Source organism: Emys orbicularis, chromosome 4 (genome assembly GCF_028017835.1).
Source record: "Emys orbicularis isolate rEmyOrb1 chromosome 4, rEmyOrb1.hap1, whole genome shotgun sequence".
NCBI lineage: Eukaryota > Metazoa > Chordata > Testudines > Emydidae > Emys > Emys orbicularis.
In genome coordinates this window covers 97,760,848-97,778,411 of record NC_088686.1, presented here as the reverse complement: position 1 = coordinate 97,778,411, position 17,564 = coordinate 97,760,848, and the positions used below count along the sequence as shown (strand labels likewise).

General features: G+C 43.3%; 1 protein-coding gene across 1 annotated transcript; it reads left to right on the top strand.

The window, feature by feature from the left end:
- The first annotated feature begins 612 nt into the window (after positions 1–612).
- Positions 613–13,035, top strand: LOC135878178 (NADH-cytochrome b5 reductase 2). Its single transcript, XM_065403767.1, has 9 exons — positions 613–627; positions 1,107–1,253; positions 2,573–2,645; positions 3,807–3,913; positions 6,334–6,463; positions 9,696–9,779; positions 10,561–10,643; positions 11,559–11,661; positions 12,863–13,035. Exons 1-9 carry the CDS (start codon positions 613–615, stop codon positions 13,033–13,035), a joined length of 915 nt encoding a protein of 304 aa, XP_065259839.1.
- The last annotated feature ends 4,529 nt before the right edge of the window (positions 13,036–17,564 follow it).

The window sequence follows — 17,564 nt, the reverse complement described above, 5'->3', positions numbered from 1 at the left end:
GTTTCGGCCCTCGGCTATTTTCTTTGGAGTAATATGGCCCTCGCCGCTTTACGAGTTGTGCAGGCCTGGTCTAGCTGCTAGCACAGTGCTGAAGCAGGGAGAGGGGGAAAGGATTGCAGGGACCAAGGGTTGGGAGGTGTTGAAACGGGTGGGCGGGGTTTTCCAGTGGGGTGAGGGAGCAATGGGAGTGTACAGAGAGGCTTGCATGGGGCAAAGTGTGTGTATGTGGGGGGGGGGAGCTTGCAGGGCAGGAGGGGTTTGCACGGGCTGGACAGTGTACTGGGGAGAGGGGGTTGCACGGGCTGGACAGTGTACTGGGGAGAGGTGGGAGCGTGCAACAGGGAGTGTGCAGGGGCTGGAGAGACGGGGGGGTTGCACGGGGGCGGAGGGGGGAGACTGCAGGGCGGGAGGGTTTTGCACGGGCTGGGCAGAGTGTGCAGGGCGGGAGGGGGTTGCACTGTTGGGTTTGTGCAGGGCGGGACTCGGGAGGAGTTTGCATGGGCTGGGCAGAGTGTGCAGGGAAGAGGACTCGGAGGTTGCACCGGGGCGGAGCGGGAGTGGACTCGGGACAGTGAGGCGGCGCTGGGGTCAGGAGCGCTGCCTGCCGCAGTCATGGAGCCGAGCGCGGTACGAGGGGCGCTGTGTCCGGCGTGCAGTGCAGGTTGGGCTCTGTGGCACCTGCTCCCACCCCTCTGCAGCCTGTGCCGGGGCGGGGCGAGGGCTGGGGCTGCCCCCGGGCTGGGGCTGTTTGAGAAACTCCTGGGAGCGCCGGTCAGCGGGGGGAGCCGCGTTAGCGCAAAGAAGCGTGGGGGTGGGGGCAGTAATGGAGGCTGGGACTGTGAGGGAGAGGCTCAGTTTGTGTGTTTGTCTCTTGTCCGGCACCCGCAGGTTCTCAACATTTCCGAAGCCCCAGATCCTCCTCACAGCCTCGCTTCCCGGGGAGCTGCCCCCCCCCCCCGTCCGTCCGAACTATGTGGCCATAATATTAACGTGCCCAGGGCCACTTTCTCTGTGTCCCTTCGAGGCTGGAGCATTTGATGCACTAAAACAATGACTGAGCGAAGGCTGCCTCTGATGGCATTTACAATCGGTTTTCGTTTTTTTAGGACCTGGCCTTGCTGATTGCTGTGGTTGTCATTGCCGCAACAGCCGTGCTGTTAGTTTTCAAGGCTGGGAAATCCCAGAGGAAGAGTGATCCCATTACATTACAGGATCCACACACTAAGTATCCATTGCCATTGATAAAGAAAGAGGTGACCAAAGCCATTTGGTTTGTTCAGAATCCTGCCAAACTGCTCTGTGAAGATCACTTAGATTGTGCAGCCTACACTTTCTCAGGGAGGAAACATGGTCTAATGACCAAAACCGGACTGGAGTTAGATCTGTGCTCTTTCCCTGGCTCTGACACTGGTTCAGTTGAGCAGTTCAATGAGTCTTTGTTTTGTCTGTGTCCGTATCTGCAAAATGAAGACCCATAATGCTAAGTTATCTCACAGGAGTGTTGTGAAGTTTGCATAATTAGAGATGGTCTTAAACACAGATCCCCTCATCTCTGAAATTGGGAGTGGAGGTTTTAAAATTTGAACTTGGATCCAAAGAGTTTCTCTGGTAATAATGGGCTAGCTCAGAACTCTGATATGAACATCCCTGAACTTTGGGATTTCCAATTGTGAGTGTTGTGGTTTGAAGGCATGTCTATACTTAATGTTTGTAAAATGTTTTGAGGTCCTTGGATAGAAAGTAAAAAAGATGATTTTTTAGTATTAAACAACCCCTTTAAAGTATCTCCATGAGTGTTCCAATACAATTTTATCATCACCCTTGGTAATAAACTTTTTATATGGCATCCGGATCTTGTATCTTCCCTGTTCCTTGAGTGGGTTTACTTAAGACAGGAGTCTCTGTCATTAAGTATTTAAAGTATTTGGGGAACATCTCATATTCATAGCTGCTACTGGAAATGTCTTGGAATATTTTTTCTAGATGTTGCATAAATTTGGTTCCTAAAACATAATGCAAAAATTAGTGTTTACTTTAGTTGCCCCTTCAAAAGAATAAGTAATTTGATTCGTTTCTTTGGATGCACAGTTCTTAATCCAGAGGCATATCTTTCTTTTAATACACTTAGAATTTGCATTGGTGGGAAGTAGGAGTTACACATTTACATTAAGGAAGGCTATGTCTCTACTTGAGGCATGCCAGTTCTGTCATAGATCAGGAAACGTCAGAGGTACAATGAGCATGCATGTTGATTAGAGAAAATCTAAAGATTTTTGTTGTAAGGCTGCAGTTGTCACAATGTCCTTAATCAGGAAAAATTGCCTTCCTGTTGGCTTCGGGGGGAGGGGAGAGGACTTCAAGATTTGGCCCTTTATAACCAGGCTTAGAAAAAGATGAACTGTTAGACTTCCCTGTCAAAACTGTTTCCGTTTTGCTGCTTGGATTTTGGCTTGCACTGTAATGAACAGTAGTTTCACCAAAGAATATTGTGCTGTTTTCCAAATTCAGAGGGATACTGTACTGTCTTGTTAATACCACGTTGTTTATTCTCCATCTCTTTGCTTTCCGTCAGGAGATCAGCCACGATACCAAGAAATTCAGGTTTGGGCTTCCATCGCCGGATCATGTATTAGGGCTACCTATAGGTAAATATTGAAACTCTTTCCTGTGATGATTTTTATTTGTAAATTTCGCATTTTGCCCTGATTTTTTTTAAGCGTAGTGAATTTGGGGCTCAGGAAGGTGAGGTATTAAAAACTCCATCTAGAGGCAGCCATGGTACTGCATTGTTGGACAAGCTCTCTCTGTTGTATAATACCATGCTACAAGAACCATAGATTAGTACTGACAAACAGGAAAAGGAACGGAGGCCGTGTGGATACCTATTAGGCTGGGAGCAGCAGCAAAAGCCAAATTACTGTGCTTTCATTTTTTCATAAATCCCAAATATAGGTTGACTCATGTATTAAACCGAGCCCCTTCACAAATATACATGTATAGGAGAAAGTCCTACAACTGTAGGTTATATGTGAAGACACATGGGTAGAGTCTGCAGCATCTTGTTCTAACCATGGGCCTAGCCACTAGACCAGAGAAAAGGAGATGTGACAGTAGGAATAGTTTGATAAAATTGTATCCCCTCTACTGTCTAAACTGCAACAAAGCAAAAATCTTCTGTCCAGTAGAAATAGTGACTACTATCTATATTCGTTTTTCAATAATAGGGATCTGGAATTGTAGATTTATACATGGTATTGCTTTATTGGCATGAATTGGGAAGAGCCACAATGGGCAAAGTGTTTTTTCAATATCTGAGGTGGCCCTGGAAGAAATGGGTTAGGGTCCGTGTACTGGTAATGTCAAGGTGTGCAAAACAAATGGACAAAATAGCCCACATGACATAGTTCAGCAATTTATTTCATGGTTGTAAAAGGAATTTATGCTATTGCTGTTGTCATAACATATGGTGTGTGTGTGTGTGTATGTATGTATGTATTGCATACTCCTGATGATGTTATGATAACCATGGATTTTGTAAATATACATATTGAAGGATATAGAATATATTCTCAACAATAGCATTTATTTGATTAGACTTAAATGTAGTGAAGAATGTTTCTAGGGTTGTAGGACTAGATGAGACATAACTTCTGTATCCCAACAGGATTTGCCTATCGTGGTTAGCTTCTAATGTTTTTATTGGAGTTATTGTATATATTTAGATTCCTTATTTCCCACTCCATTCTTTTTGTTTTCTCTTCCCCAGTCCTGAAAGTGATAATTAGATTGTAACTCTTTCTCCCTAGGCCAGCATGTTTACCTCTCTTCCAAAATCAATGGTAATCTTGTCATCCGGGCCTACACTCCAGTTTCCAGTGACGAAGTAAAAGGTTATGTTGACTTAATTATAAAGGTAAATATTAGCTGCCTTAATGTAGACAAATAATTTAATCTAACTGGACATGTTCGCTATCCAAGTGTAGAAGGCAATGCTTGCCTTAGGAAGGAGAGGATTGGATTTCAGTGACATTTAAAGTGATGCTGTCAAACACTGTAGTTTATGCCCAAAATTTGACCTTTCTTAAAATACGGTGATTTGATGGCAAAAGTCCTCCAGGTTAGTATTTATTTTAAAGTGTATTTAGTGAGCCTGGAAGGTGCTGGATATTAGATATTGAGAGTGAAGCCTATTTATCTGTTGAATAGGTACAGCGGGGGACACTGCACATTTCTCCCTACAGCTCCCTACCAATGCCTGTCCTTTGAGAGGGATGTCTTTTTGGTGCCTCATTCTTTAGGGATGAGAGGGTGATTGATACAAGGCTGCCAATTGTGATAGCAGTTTTTATGATGTGACACCTGGCTGTTAGGAATTTGAAACACCAGCTTATTTCACAATGTCCTTTAAATGATATAAATCTCGCTAGTAAATCTGCCATCACAACTCTGAGAGCGAGAAGAAAACAATAGTCACTATTTTGGCACAGTATCCAATAAAATGGAGTCAGGAGCCTCTTCCCTGCTACTTCTTCAGCAATGATTAACTAAGGACTGTTCTTCCTAAAACTATGCTGCTGCCATTGATAGGGTTTACATGTAAGTAGAAAATAAGTGACAAGGTGCTTGCTAACTTCAGCTTCACTAGAGAAATTCCACCACACCTCTCTAAGCTTGGAAGTTGTTCTAATGAGATTATTATTTGGAGAATGCCATAAGTGCAGAGTGCTCTACAAAATGCATAGAAAGACAAAAGGCCTGGTTGAGCTCTCACACTGGGATAAATTAAAGTCAGTAGTTACACTAAGTGTAAAATCTGTGTGAAGTCAGAATCCGGCAAAGGTTGCCTTCTCCAAAAGCTCAGATGGATAACCAATATGGGGCAACAGTTCAGATGCTTTAAGGCTGGGGACCTAATCTCGGAACTGGAAAACTTTGGAAATTAAAAAAAATTTCATGGGATAGGAAAACTATCTTCAGCCCATCTCTGTTTATCATGGGAAGGCTTCAAAAAGAGGTGGGTTTAAAGGAGACATTTGGAGGAGGAGAGGGAGCATTTGGTTGCTGAAACTGTGGGCTGTGCAGAGGGTAGAATAAAATAAGGTTTGAAGCTAGGATGGGGAGGAGACAGAGGTGCAGAAGGTTATGAAATGAAATGAGAGCAGAGATGGAGGCTGGGGAAATGATGTGCAGGGCCATAGGAATGAATGAGGAGCCTGAATTTAATGAAGGAGGAGAGAGCAAGCCCTTGAGAGGATTCTAGGTGCAGCAGGAGTGGAAGAAGAAAAGCTAGTCGGCATCTACTCCTGGCATGAGCACGAGGCCCTCGTTTTCCACAATGAGATTCTTGTACAGAGTTCAACTTTAAAAATGTGCTGGAATTGATTGTTGTTAGACAGGATGGGTAGAGACGTAGATAGCCTTGCTTTGCTCTTACATTGTGGAGAAGTATGTTGCAGCCTGCACCTCTATAACCCACTCTTTAAGAATCTGCCTTGCACATTCCCCAAACCATCTATGCTAATGCAGCAACCTTAGATTGTTTTCTCCTTTATTTCCTTTCTGATGCTTGAATAATTGAAAAATGGACTTGCAGATCTTTGCATACATGGTGCAGTGTCATGAAAGAACGTTGCATTTTCTGATTCAATGTTAGAATCCTGGAAGATTTTGAGTAGGAGTATTCATAGGGTCCTTTGCTGGAACCTTTCAAGCTAGTGTGGATTGTAGAGTGCACTGTGGTTTGGTCCCTGGACTCCTGAGTTCTTCTAATCCCCATTCTAATGCTGACTCTGTCTGCCTTTGGGCAATCCACTTTCTCCTTCTGTTTTCTCCTTTTGTTTCTGGGTTTCGCTCTTGTTCTGATTCCTCGTGTTGTGAGAATTTGTTAGTGGTTTAACATTTGTAAAGTGTTTTGAAGGTGCAAGGCAATATTTAAGGCAATATTCATTGCTGGACTTTATGGTGGAGTCCTTTTGAATGCTGTGCCGTAAAAAAGGAGCTCCTGCCATTTTCTGGAGGGAGAGTAGTGATGGAGGTGACTTGAGACTGGTGTTGCAGAGGTATAGGGATATAGATGCAGTGTTTAGAGTCCACATGGACATTCCCATTAGCTACACTGCCTGTTATGGATGGAACAGCAGCAGCTGCTTGAAGCAGCATTTTGTTTATTGCACTGTGGTGGTTTCCAGTTACAGTGCAGAAACGAATACTGAGAACAAGAGATTTTCTGGGTCTCATTTCAGGTGTCCAGTGTATTATGCAAGTTTTTGAGAACACACTATTGCCATCTGATAGCTAAATGGTGAAACACTAACAATTGTTGTGTTTTTTCAGGTCTACTACAAAAATGTCAATCCCAAATTCCCTGAAGGCGGGAAGATGTCCCAGTACTTAAACAGCATGACTGTTGGGGATACCATCGACTTCAGAGGGCCAAACGGGCTCCTTGTATACAAGGGGACAGGTACTGTGATGTTAAAATGGAGGGAGGGGGAATCTAGTTATTTTCAAAAGCAATTTAAATCTTGAGGGTTTTCCAGATTGGGACACTGCTTTCTTTTGAAATGAAATGGCAAGAAGAGCCCCAAAGTTCTCCTCTGGGAGTTCTCTCCCAGTGTTCTTGACTAGTGCCTGTTGTAGTGTGACCATGTGGGGGAATGAGAGCTTTGTACTTGTCTGAGAATGGGATGACTGCGACTGTTCAAACACTTGCCCTCGTGTCAAGGGTAATTAAATCCACTCTTCTCTATTGATACATTCATATTGTTTCGTATCACTGAGAAAAATGTATTTGAAGTAGCTGAGAGTTTTTTAATCTTTGTGCCAGATGCTCAGGCTGCAAATCTTAAAGTGCTCCTCTGGGAAGCACATCCTTCCTGCTCTGTAACTCCCTGGCGGCAAGCCAGCTTGCCCTGTTTTAAAACAGGCTTGTCTTGGATAAGGATCTTTCCGAGTGGGAGGGACTGATGTGTTGAGGGACTCTCACATAAGATGGTTGTAAAAGAGTATAAGGGATTTTGCCCTGATCTTGATTGACAGGGACTGTACACCTAAAACTTCCATATATTTCAGTGGCAGCTCTAGGTGCTTAGCACTTCTCAGGATCAGGCCCTTTATTAGGAATAAAGTACAAATGAGTCTTATTTTTTGGATGGACTCAATGAGCCACATAAGTTACAAATCCACACACTTTTCTGTTGCACTTTGATTGCTATAGACAACAGCAACTCTGCAGCATTGGTTACAAATCTGTTAAATGATTATCAGAGTGCGCATTTGTAAAGTGTTCGTCATGAGGCTTTCTGTTTGACTCTTGGAGATATGTGGCATCTGAATTGAGTTACAAGCTGTGTCTTATTTTTTGATTACCCCAAAGCAGCGGTATCCACTGGTGTACAAAAGAAGTTATGTAGCTTTTTTGGATCCCTGGATACTAGGGGTCAAGGTCACATGGCCTTTAGGTCAATGCCAAGGGTTTAATTGGATTCTTGTTAGCTATATAGGTATCTAGAGATGAATAAATTACTATAATAAAAGGGCCTGATCTGAGTGTGCAGAACACTAATATATTTAATTGCTGTTGAACACTAACGTTCTAAAAGGCCAGATCCTCAGCTTTGCTCCCATGATGCAAAGGGATCATAAAGATGACTTAATTAGCCTCCTGAGGATTTCCTCAGGGGAAATCCCTGGGTGACGGTTGCTGCTATTCCCAGCTCTCAGTGTAGGGTGTGTGGCCACTGTGCTCCAGCAATCCACAGCTGCAGGGTGACCTTTTGGTGCATCTAGGTGCAGTGGTTCAGAGGAGCCTCAAGGCTATTCTAAATTATGCTTGTGGCTAAACTAGTCCTTGTCCAGCAGTGAGATTGGAGACTACAAAGGGGGCATAAAGCCACTTTTACCATTTCCACCTTGGCCTGAGCTGAGCACAGCTTGGCCGGATCTGAAGATCTGTCCCCGTGTATCAGGTTGCCAACTCCAACAATTGGACTTCCACAGCAGTTGTATCTGTTAAGAACATAAGGACAAAAACAGCCATACTGGGTCAGACCAAAGGTCCATCTAGCCCAGTATCCTTTCTTCTGCCAGTGGCCAATGCTAGGTACTTCAGAGGGACTGAATAGAGCAGGCAATCAGAGTGATCCATCCCCATGTTGTCCACTCGCAGCTTCTGGCAGTCAAAGGCTAGGGACACCCAGGGCATGGAGTTGCACCCCTGACAATCGTTGCTAATAGCCATTGCTGGACCTATTCTCCATGAACTCACCTTATTCTTTTTTGAGCTCCATTATAGTTTTGGCCTTCACCTTTGCCTATCCCCTGGCAATGAGTTCCACAGGTTGACTGTGTGTTGAGTGAAGAAGCACTTCCTTATGTTTGTTTTAAACCTGCTGCCTATTAATTTCATTGGGTGACCCCTGGTTCCTGTGTCACGTGAAGGAATAAATAATACTTCCTTATTCTCTTTCTCCATATTGTTCATCATATCCCCCCTTAGTTGTCTCCTTTCCAAGCTTAAAAGTCCCAATCTTTTTAATCTATCCTCATATGGAAGCTGTCGTATACCCTTAATCATTTTTGTTGCCTTTCTCTACACCTTTTCCAATTCTATCTTTTTTTTTTTTTTTTTTTTTTTTGAGATGGGGTGACCAGAACTGCAAGCAGGATTCAAGGTGTGGGCATACCATGGATTTATATAGTGGTATTATATGTTCTGTCTTATCTGTCCCTTTCCTAATGGTTCCTAACATTGTTCACTTTTTTCACTGCTGTTGCACATTGAGCATTTTCTGAGAACTATCCACAATAGCAACAGCTAATTTAGATCCCATCATTTTATATGTAGAGTTGGGATTATGTTTTCCCATGTGCATTACTTTTCATTTATCAACATTGAATTTCATCTGCCATTTTGTTGCCCAGTCACCCAGTTTTGTGAGATCCCTTTTTAACTTTTTGCAGTCTGCTTTAGACTTAACTATCTTGAGTAATTTTGTATTGTCAGCAAATTTTGCCACCTTGCTGTTTATCCCTTTGTCCAAATCATTTATGAATATGTTGAATAGGACTGGTCCCCGAATGTATCCCTGGGGGACACCACTATTTACCTCTCTCCATTCTGAAAACTAACCATTTATTCCCCCTTTGTTTTCTGTCTTTTGTCTTTCTTTTATCCCATGACTGCTTACTTTGCTTAAGAGCCTTTGGTGCAGATTTTCTGAAAGTCTAAGTACACTATATCCACTGGATCAACTTTGTTCTCATGTTTGTTGATCCTCTCAAAGAATTTTGATAGACTTGTGAGGCATGATTTCCCTTTACAAAAGTTGTTGACTCTTCCCCAACAAACTGTGTTCGTCTGTGTTTCTGATAATTCTGTTCTTTGCTACAGTTTCAATCAATTTGCCAGGTACTGAACTTAGGCTTACTGGCCTGTAATTGTCATGATTGCCTCCAGAGCCTTTTAAAAAAATTGGTGTCACATTAGCTATCCACGAGTCATTTGGTACAGAAACTGATTTAAGTGATCGGGTACATACCAGTTAGTAGTTCCGCAGTTTCATATTTGAGTTCCCTTAGAACTCTTGGTTGAATGCCATCTGGGGTCCTGGTAACTTATTACTGTTTAATTTATAAGTTTGTTCTATTATACTTTATTTATTCAATTACCTGTAAGTTTTGAATTTTTCTTCCAGGTAACTTTGCTATCAAGCCTGACAAGAAGTCTGAAGCACACAGAAAGTTTGTAAAGCATCTTGGGATGATAGCTGGAGGAACAGGTGAAACTGTTGTGCTGAGGGTAGGAACCTCATGAGAGAGCAAATAGAGGTTTAGAGGGTTGTGATGATTATTGAGACATTTTCTGTTTAATTTATTTTGTGACTAAAGGTTCTCTCTCTCCATTATCAATTGAATCTGTTGCCTAACGATGCTTTCTTTGATACATGGATGTAATATTTTAACATTCCATTTGATTAAAATTAACATATTATTTTAAAGTGTTCATCTATGTATTTATGTACTGAACATTGTGGATTTCCTCTTTATACTAAGATATTCAGGGCAGGGACTGTTTTCTCCTGTTTTTACAGTCCCTGGACAATAGGCTCCTGATTCTGATAGCAGATGTGGGGTATTGCCACAGTATTAATAATCATAACGATACAGAGAAAGAGAGACTTGGTCTGAGCTCACATGAGTTCTGTCCTGGTTCTTAAACTGATTTATCATGTGATCTTGGGCAAGTCACTTAACCTCTCTGAGTCTGACTCAGCCTCTGTACAATGAGGTTATAATATTTACTTTATCTATCCTACCAGAGTGTTTATTATTTAATGTTAGTAAAGCACTAGGTAAAGTGTTACTTTGTGGCTTTTTTGAGTAAAAAGAAGAAACTTTACACCTGACATGGATCAGAAATTGGGATATTATGGGCCTGATCTTGTGGCTTCATGCAGACAAAACTTCCACTGAAGTCAGCTTGCCATACTGCCTGATAATGCAGCCTTCGTGTGAGCTAAAAGGAAAAGCTCATCTATAATTGTCTTTTGTTTTGAATAGGAATAACTCCGATGTTGCAGCTGATCCGTCACATCACAAAGGATCCTAATGATAATACAAAGTGTTACCTCCTTTTTGCTAATCAGATAAATATATTGTGTCACTTGTTTGCCCTCTTTTTTTACCCCAGGGACACTATTAGGAGGACTTTGAACTGGTGATACTGTTGTGATATTTAATTCTGAAAAATTACTTCTCTGAATCACAAGATTTTTTTCTTGATCTGTATTATACATATGTGCCACACAGTTACGTTAAAGCATGTGGTCCTAGTCCATATATTTCACATGCAGAACTCCCTTTGATTATCAAGGCTGCTATGTGGTTTGCCATGGTTTATTTAAAAACGATCTATATAAGAAGTTACAGGAGACATTACGGTTTATTGCATCTGCTCTCATACGCTGTCCTGAGTTCGGTTTCTTTTGTTCTTAAACCAACAAAAAGGAAAAAAAAATCCCTAAGAAATCATATTAGTACAATGTACAAAGAGTTTGTGCATGTAAAACTGCCAGAAGCCCCGAACTCCTGAACTGAAGTTTGTGGGTGAAATCCTGGCTCCATTGATTTCAGGGATGTCAGGATTTCACTCCCTGTTCTTAACTCTCACTGTTCCACCTAGGCACTGCCATGTTTGTAATATGCAAAAAAACCCACTGGTGGGGAGACCAAGACTAATCTGTGCAAATGGATTAAAGAGTTTTAATCTTGATTCTGAATTTCCTGGCATTTGGCTGTTTAACTATTTAACACTAGTATCAGCTAGGTTGCTGTTTAAATCTGATTTGTTTTTACTATTAATCTGGATTTACAGTGAAGAAAATTATAAACTACCATATGCTTAAGAAAAATTCAGTTTGTCTACTGACTTGATAAATGAGGAAAACTGATTCCTTCCTGCTGAAAATAAAGTAAGTGCCATGTTAGTCCATGTTACTGTGTGCACTGATATGGTCTGGTGACAAACAATTCCCCCCCCCCCCTTTTTTTTTTTTAAACAGACTGAAAAAGACATATTACTGAGAGCAGAGCTAGAAGAGGTAGCCAAGAATCACCCTGATCAATTTAAAGTGCGGTATACATTGGACAGACCTCCTCACGGTAAGTTACTGGTGTTTGATTTTCTTCTGCCCTCTTTTCTGTATCCACAAGTTTTTCTTCCTACTAATATTGCTACAATATCCAGCCATCCATTCCTATGGTATCTGAGCACTCCTAGCAAACTTACTAGTATCTGACAACCTTACCAAAGCAGGGAGCTGTTCTGGTAACCTTAGAAAACAGGAACTAATAATTAACTTCCATTGAATGGTGCAACCATTACCTGCGGAGCTTTGGATAGTGAAATGAAATGTTTGTCATTGTACTAGTAGGGTAAAGTGTCACTTTCTTGGACTTCTCAGCAAAATACACAACTCTGCTGCTTTGTCTAGTCTATGTCCCTCCCTCCTCATTTCTCCAGCAGAATCATGTTACCTTGGCATCGTCTCTGCTTAGTACTTGCTATGGGCACAACAGGCAAATGTACAAGTGCCGCTTACAGTAGGTCAGTTTTAAATAGGGTGCAGTTGCACAATACAAAGACAAAGAATCAGTTGTGGATTTCTATGTAGTACTGTATTGGGAGGGAAAACAAAAAGCTAGAGCTTGAACTCTACTGTATCTAGCTCACAAAACAGTGAGCCAAATTAATGGCTGGTGTAAGCGATCACAACTATGTTGATTTTAAATATTTGACTTCAATGCAGTCAGACCTAGGCTATGTCTACACTTAAAGCAGCCTGGGTAGATGGTGAAACACTGCTTAAGCGAGTAAAGACATGCCAGAACCTTAGGGTATATACCCTACATGGCTTTCGACATGCCCAAGCAGTGCCTCTCATGTCAGTGTCCCACTGCCGGAGCTTTTCCCCAGGGCAGGGGAGAGGCAGCAGGGAGAGCGGCAGCTTCTCACTGGTGGAGCCTTTCCCCGCTGCTTCCCTTCTGCTAGAGCCTTTCACTGCCACGAGTAGGTACATGCTGCAGTGTGAAGCAGCCTGCTTTTCACTGCAGCTTATTGTGTACCCTACTTGCTGCTGCTAGACAAGGCTGTACTTAACAACAGGGGTGGATGTAGTCCAGGGTTTTGATCCTACCCTCGTCAAGTGCCTGCTTACAGTAATGTGGTATTAATGCTGATTCTATAGGGATATTTGTCAGTGTGTGTGGTTGGTGTCATGTTGAGGGGCAGGACGGGGACCTTTAGTGTGAATATATGTTTGAATTGTTGTAAGGTACTAATGGTATTCCTTGTTTGTTTCAGATTGGAAGTATAGCTCTGGCTTCATTACTGCAGACATGATTAAAGCATACCTCCCTCCCCCAGGCAGAGAGACTCTTATTCTGATGTGTGGGCCTCCACCTATGATTCAGTTTGCGTGTCAGCCCAATCTGGAAAAACTTGGTTATCCCAAAGATAACACATTCGCTTATTAACACTGATGCAATGCAGTACGTCTCATTCACATGCAGAAATAATCCATTTGCTACAGCACTTTTAGAACAATGTAAGTTGATTGCAATTTTCATAGTCATAATTAAGGGTTTTATTGAACAGCTGAGTAATTTTGTTCTGTCTCTGTTACCTTGAATGTTTTTAATACTGAGAGCTTGAGTAATAGTCTTTAAATATCTTCTATTAAGCAATAAGACATGGAGATGCATATCTGGCTAACTATAATATGGAGAGGGTGTTAATATACAAAGTTAAAGGCCACGTGATTCTAGCTACCCGACATTAAGTTGCCCTGAAATGTTCTGCCTTTTTTGCTATAATGAGATAAAATTTGTATCCAACAATACGGGGGGGGGGGGGGGAAATCAGTTTATTTGATTAATTATATACTTGGGTATAGCACTGACATTCAGTAGCCTACAACTGTCTTAAATTCTGAACCTATTTCCTAACTTACGCAAGACTCTACATGTAATCCATTCATTACAATGTGAATAAATTAATTTCTTTCCTGTATGAAAGAGGGGATAAAGAATACAGTAACTCCTCACTTAACATTGTAGTTATGTTCCAGAAAAATGCAACTTTAAGTGAAATGTTAAACAAATCCAATTTCCCCATAAGATTTAATGTAAATGCGGGGGGTTAGATTCTAAGGAAATTTTTTTGGGGCAGACAAAAGGCATTATATACTGTACAGTACTGTACAGTATACTGTGGTTGGAAGGTGCCCCTGGCTTACCCCACACAGGCACAGCCCTCTGCAGACAGTGAGGCAGGCAAGGATGCTCAGAAGCACCTTGCGCAGCGGCAGCTTCCCCCCAGAAGAACAGGCGCCGACTTTGCCGGGGGATGCTCCAGGCCTGCCTCTTCCCATCCCTGCTCCACTCCACTCCACCTCCTCCCCGGAGCATGCCACGTCCCCGCTCCTCCCCCTCCCTCCCAGCACTTCCCTGCGGCCAAACAGCTGTTTGGCGGTGCTTAGGACTTTCTTGGAGGGAGGGGGAGAAGTGGAGACACGGCCCTTCTCCACTCCCTCCCAGAAAGTCCTAAGTAGGAAGCGCTGGGAGGGAGGGAGAGGAGGCGGAGAAGAGGAACTTGCGCTATGCTCCCTTGTAAAGTCGCTGCTCTTCCACAGAATCCTACAAGCAGTGGACAGAGCAGGCAGCCAAATGACATTATAAGGAAGCATTGCACAACTTTAAACGAGCATGTTCCCTAATGGAGCAGCGACAAAACTTCAAAACAACATTAAGCGGGAGGACGTTAAGTGAGGAGTTACTGTATTTCTTAGGAGTGTGCTGCCATAAAACAGCAAAGTAGATTAAGAAATCTGGTCTGGGAAGAAATTGCGGTACTCAGGGACAGTGAAAGTGCATGAAGAAATTCTCATGACTGCTCATACTGTTTTGTTAAAATTTTCATTTTAGAGTGAAATTTTATCTAAAATTTAATTTAGGGGATTCAATGTTAACCTTCATGCTGAGTCATTGAATGTTATTCAGGTATATATACTCTATCATAAGCTGGTTTATTTATAAGCTGACCCCCCCCCCCCCCAAGATGGATAAGTAAAAATGGAAAATTTTTATGACCCATTCATAAGCTGACCCTATAATTCAGGGGTTGGCAAACTTTGGCTCCCGGGCCATCAGAATATGCCGCTGGTGGGCCGAGACGGTTTGTTTACCTCGAGCGTCCGCAGGCACGGAGGAAAACCTAAGTAAACAAAGTGTCCCGGCATGCCAGCTGCTTACCCTGATGGGCCAGGACAGCAACTGGTGGGGAAATTTTTTAGGGGGGAGAAGCTGGGGGTCAGGGGAGTAACCCCTGTGACTACCCCCCACATGACCCCTCCCCATCTCGGGACATCCCCCCCCATCCCCATCCCCATCCCCATCCCACCTTAGCTGGAGCGGGCCAGGGAGGATGGCTCTGGCCTGGCTGTAGCGTGCTCCAGCAGGCGGGGCCGGGTGGCGTGGCCGCAGCCTGCCAGCCCTGGAGCTTCAGCTGCTTCGGAGGCTGGGGGGGAGCAGCATGGCCAGAAGCGGAGAGACTCTGGCCCCGCCTCTTCCCTTCTGGCTCTCCTGGCTGTGCTGCCTCTCCTTGCTCCCTCTGTTGGGGGGGAGGGGCTGTGTCCCCACCTCTCCCTCTCTATACCTGTTCATAAGCCGACCCCCTTCTCTGGTGCTTCCCTTTTTTACTAAAAAAATTCAGCTTATGAATGAGTGTATACGGTATTTGTTTGCCAGTACTTAGATTTCTGCTCTACAAAGAGGAATTGATTGACAGTCACTGAAAACTGCATTGCTGCCTTACGTTGGACTGAACTTCAATATAAGCATCTACTGTTGTTATATGTACTGTGACGGACTCAGACCAGAAGGGATATAAGAGAGTAGTGGAAGGCAGGTATCTCAGCCTCAAAATGAGCAGGTCTCTGTTCCCTGGAGAGCCAAACAAAGGCTATTCTAGGCCAAGCAGGACACCTGATGCCAGTTCAACCAGTTAAGGTCGTTAAGCTAATGCCAGCACCTGACCTCAATTAACTGGCAAAGGGTCAGTTAAGGCCATTAGGCTAATGGAGACAGCTGGAACCAATACTCATACTCCCTTTAAAAGCTCTCCTTTCCAGTTCTCTTGGGAGAAGCCCAGCTGAAAGGAGCTTGAGGAGAGGAATTGCTGAATCCTGAGGTAAGGGTGAAGCTAGGAAAAGGGGACCACAGGGAAGTGGCCCCAGGAATCAAAGCAGTGTCAGTGGTGAAGGGAAAGCTGCCAACAGCTGCTACCATTAGGGTCCCTGGCTGGAACCCAGAGTAGAGGGCGGGCCTGGGTTCCCTCCCTTCCCCCCATGCTCTACAGAGATCCCCTTGAGAGGGCAAGCAGACTTTGGTCCAGGCAGGAGGCCAAACTGCACCTACTGAGCTCTAAGGAGCAACAGAGACTGTGGGTATTCCACCTTCCCACCTCCCATACTGGCCTGTGATGAAAGTAGCTCAATAAGCTGTGACCTTTGCCATTGTACTGAAAAAGGGAGGTCACATTGAGGGCCTTAGTGAGCTTCTGAGGCCACTGAATCCGCTTGGAAGCGCAGGCCCCACCAATCCAGGCTCGGAGCATTGTTACAGTACTTCTGAAATACTGTTCTCTCCATGAAGTACATGTGCTGTGAGCAGTTTCAGAAGTTTGCCTCCCCCAAAAGAAAATGTTTTCACCCCTCAGCTCACAGAGAGCCCTGGTACTTCCACACACAAGATACATGACTCATTCTGTGGACCCTTAATCTTCATTGTTTTTACTATATATCTCTTCACAAACACTTTTCAGTTTGTGACTGTGCATTCACCATCTCAGGGCTGGTTTGTACGGTCTTGTGCCTTAAGCTTGGAAAGTGTGGTGCAGGGAACCTGTTTTTAATCTGTCTGACTGGAAAATTGCATTTACCCAGTAGCACTTAATGTTTTTTATCAGATGTTTGAGACCAATAAAATTTGCTCTTTATTACTTCACTGATTAAGTCTACTCAGTCCACTATCCCAATAACAGTCATAGCAAACAGAGATCAAAATGCTTCAGGCTTGTAGGCCAGCCATCTTAAAAGTTGCGATGATCCCAGTGGCACTGAGGACTGAGCCCTTTTAATACCATTTCATTTTGGAGAGTCATAATCAGGGCCCTTTGTAAAGTTTTCTTTGCTTATGTTTTTGCCAAATTATTTTCAAGAATGTGTGTTGTTATGGATTCCAGACAGCCTGGGCCACTGCTCCTTCGCTGTTATCTGGGCCAGTTGTTTTCAAGCAGGGGTATGCATACCGCTGGGGGTACACAGAGGTCTTCCAACGGGTACATCAACTCATCTAAATATTTTAGTTCAGGCTATGTGAAAAGCACTAGCAAAGTCAGTACAAACTGAAATTTCAGAGTCAATGACTTGTTGATACTGCTCTATATACTATACCCTGAAGTGTAAGTACAATATTTATATTCCAACTTATTTATTTTATAATTGTTTCAGTAATAGCGTGCTATGCCAATTTTGTATTTTTATGTCTGTAAGTAGTAGTTTTTAAATGAGGTGACACTTGGGGGAACATAAGACAAATCGGACTCCCAAAAGGGGTACAGTAGTCTGGAAAGGTTGAGAGCCACTGGGTTAGGCTGTGCAGCTCAGAATCATCCACTTCCCTGGGAAGTGGCAAACATATAGCTGGCTTTAACTGGCGCACTGTTCACCAGCCTGCACTATGGCTTCCCTCATTCCCTGGCTGCAAGCTGGACTGCAGAGATGAAATCCTGGCCCCATTGATGTCCGTGGCAAAACTTCAATAGACTTTTCTGAGGCTAGGATTTTGTCCTAGAGGAGATTTACTTGCAAAGAGAAGCTCTTGGTGTGTCTTCTCTTAAGTCTCTTTTGAACCTGTCAATTTCCCCCTCTTTTCCATTCTACATCTGTTTATTTTTAGAAAAAAACACTTCTTTCTTCTTAAACACTGCATATTTACTCATTGTG

Bases quoted from the DNA above. Each gene is read 5' to 3' on its own strand.
- LOC135878178 (XM_065403767.1), top strand. The intron at 3,914-6,333 runs GTAAATATTAGC...GTGTTTTTTCAG, and splicing joins ATGTTGACTTAATTATAAAG to GTCTACTACAAAAATGTCAA. The intron at 10,644-11,558 runs CAGATAAATATA...TTTTTTTTTAAA, and splicing joins GTTACCTCCTTTTTGCTAAT to CAGACTGAAAAAGACATATT.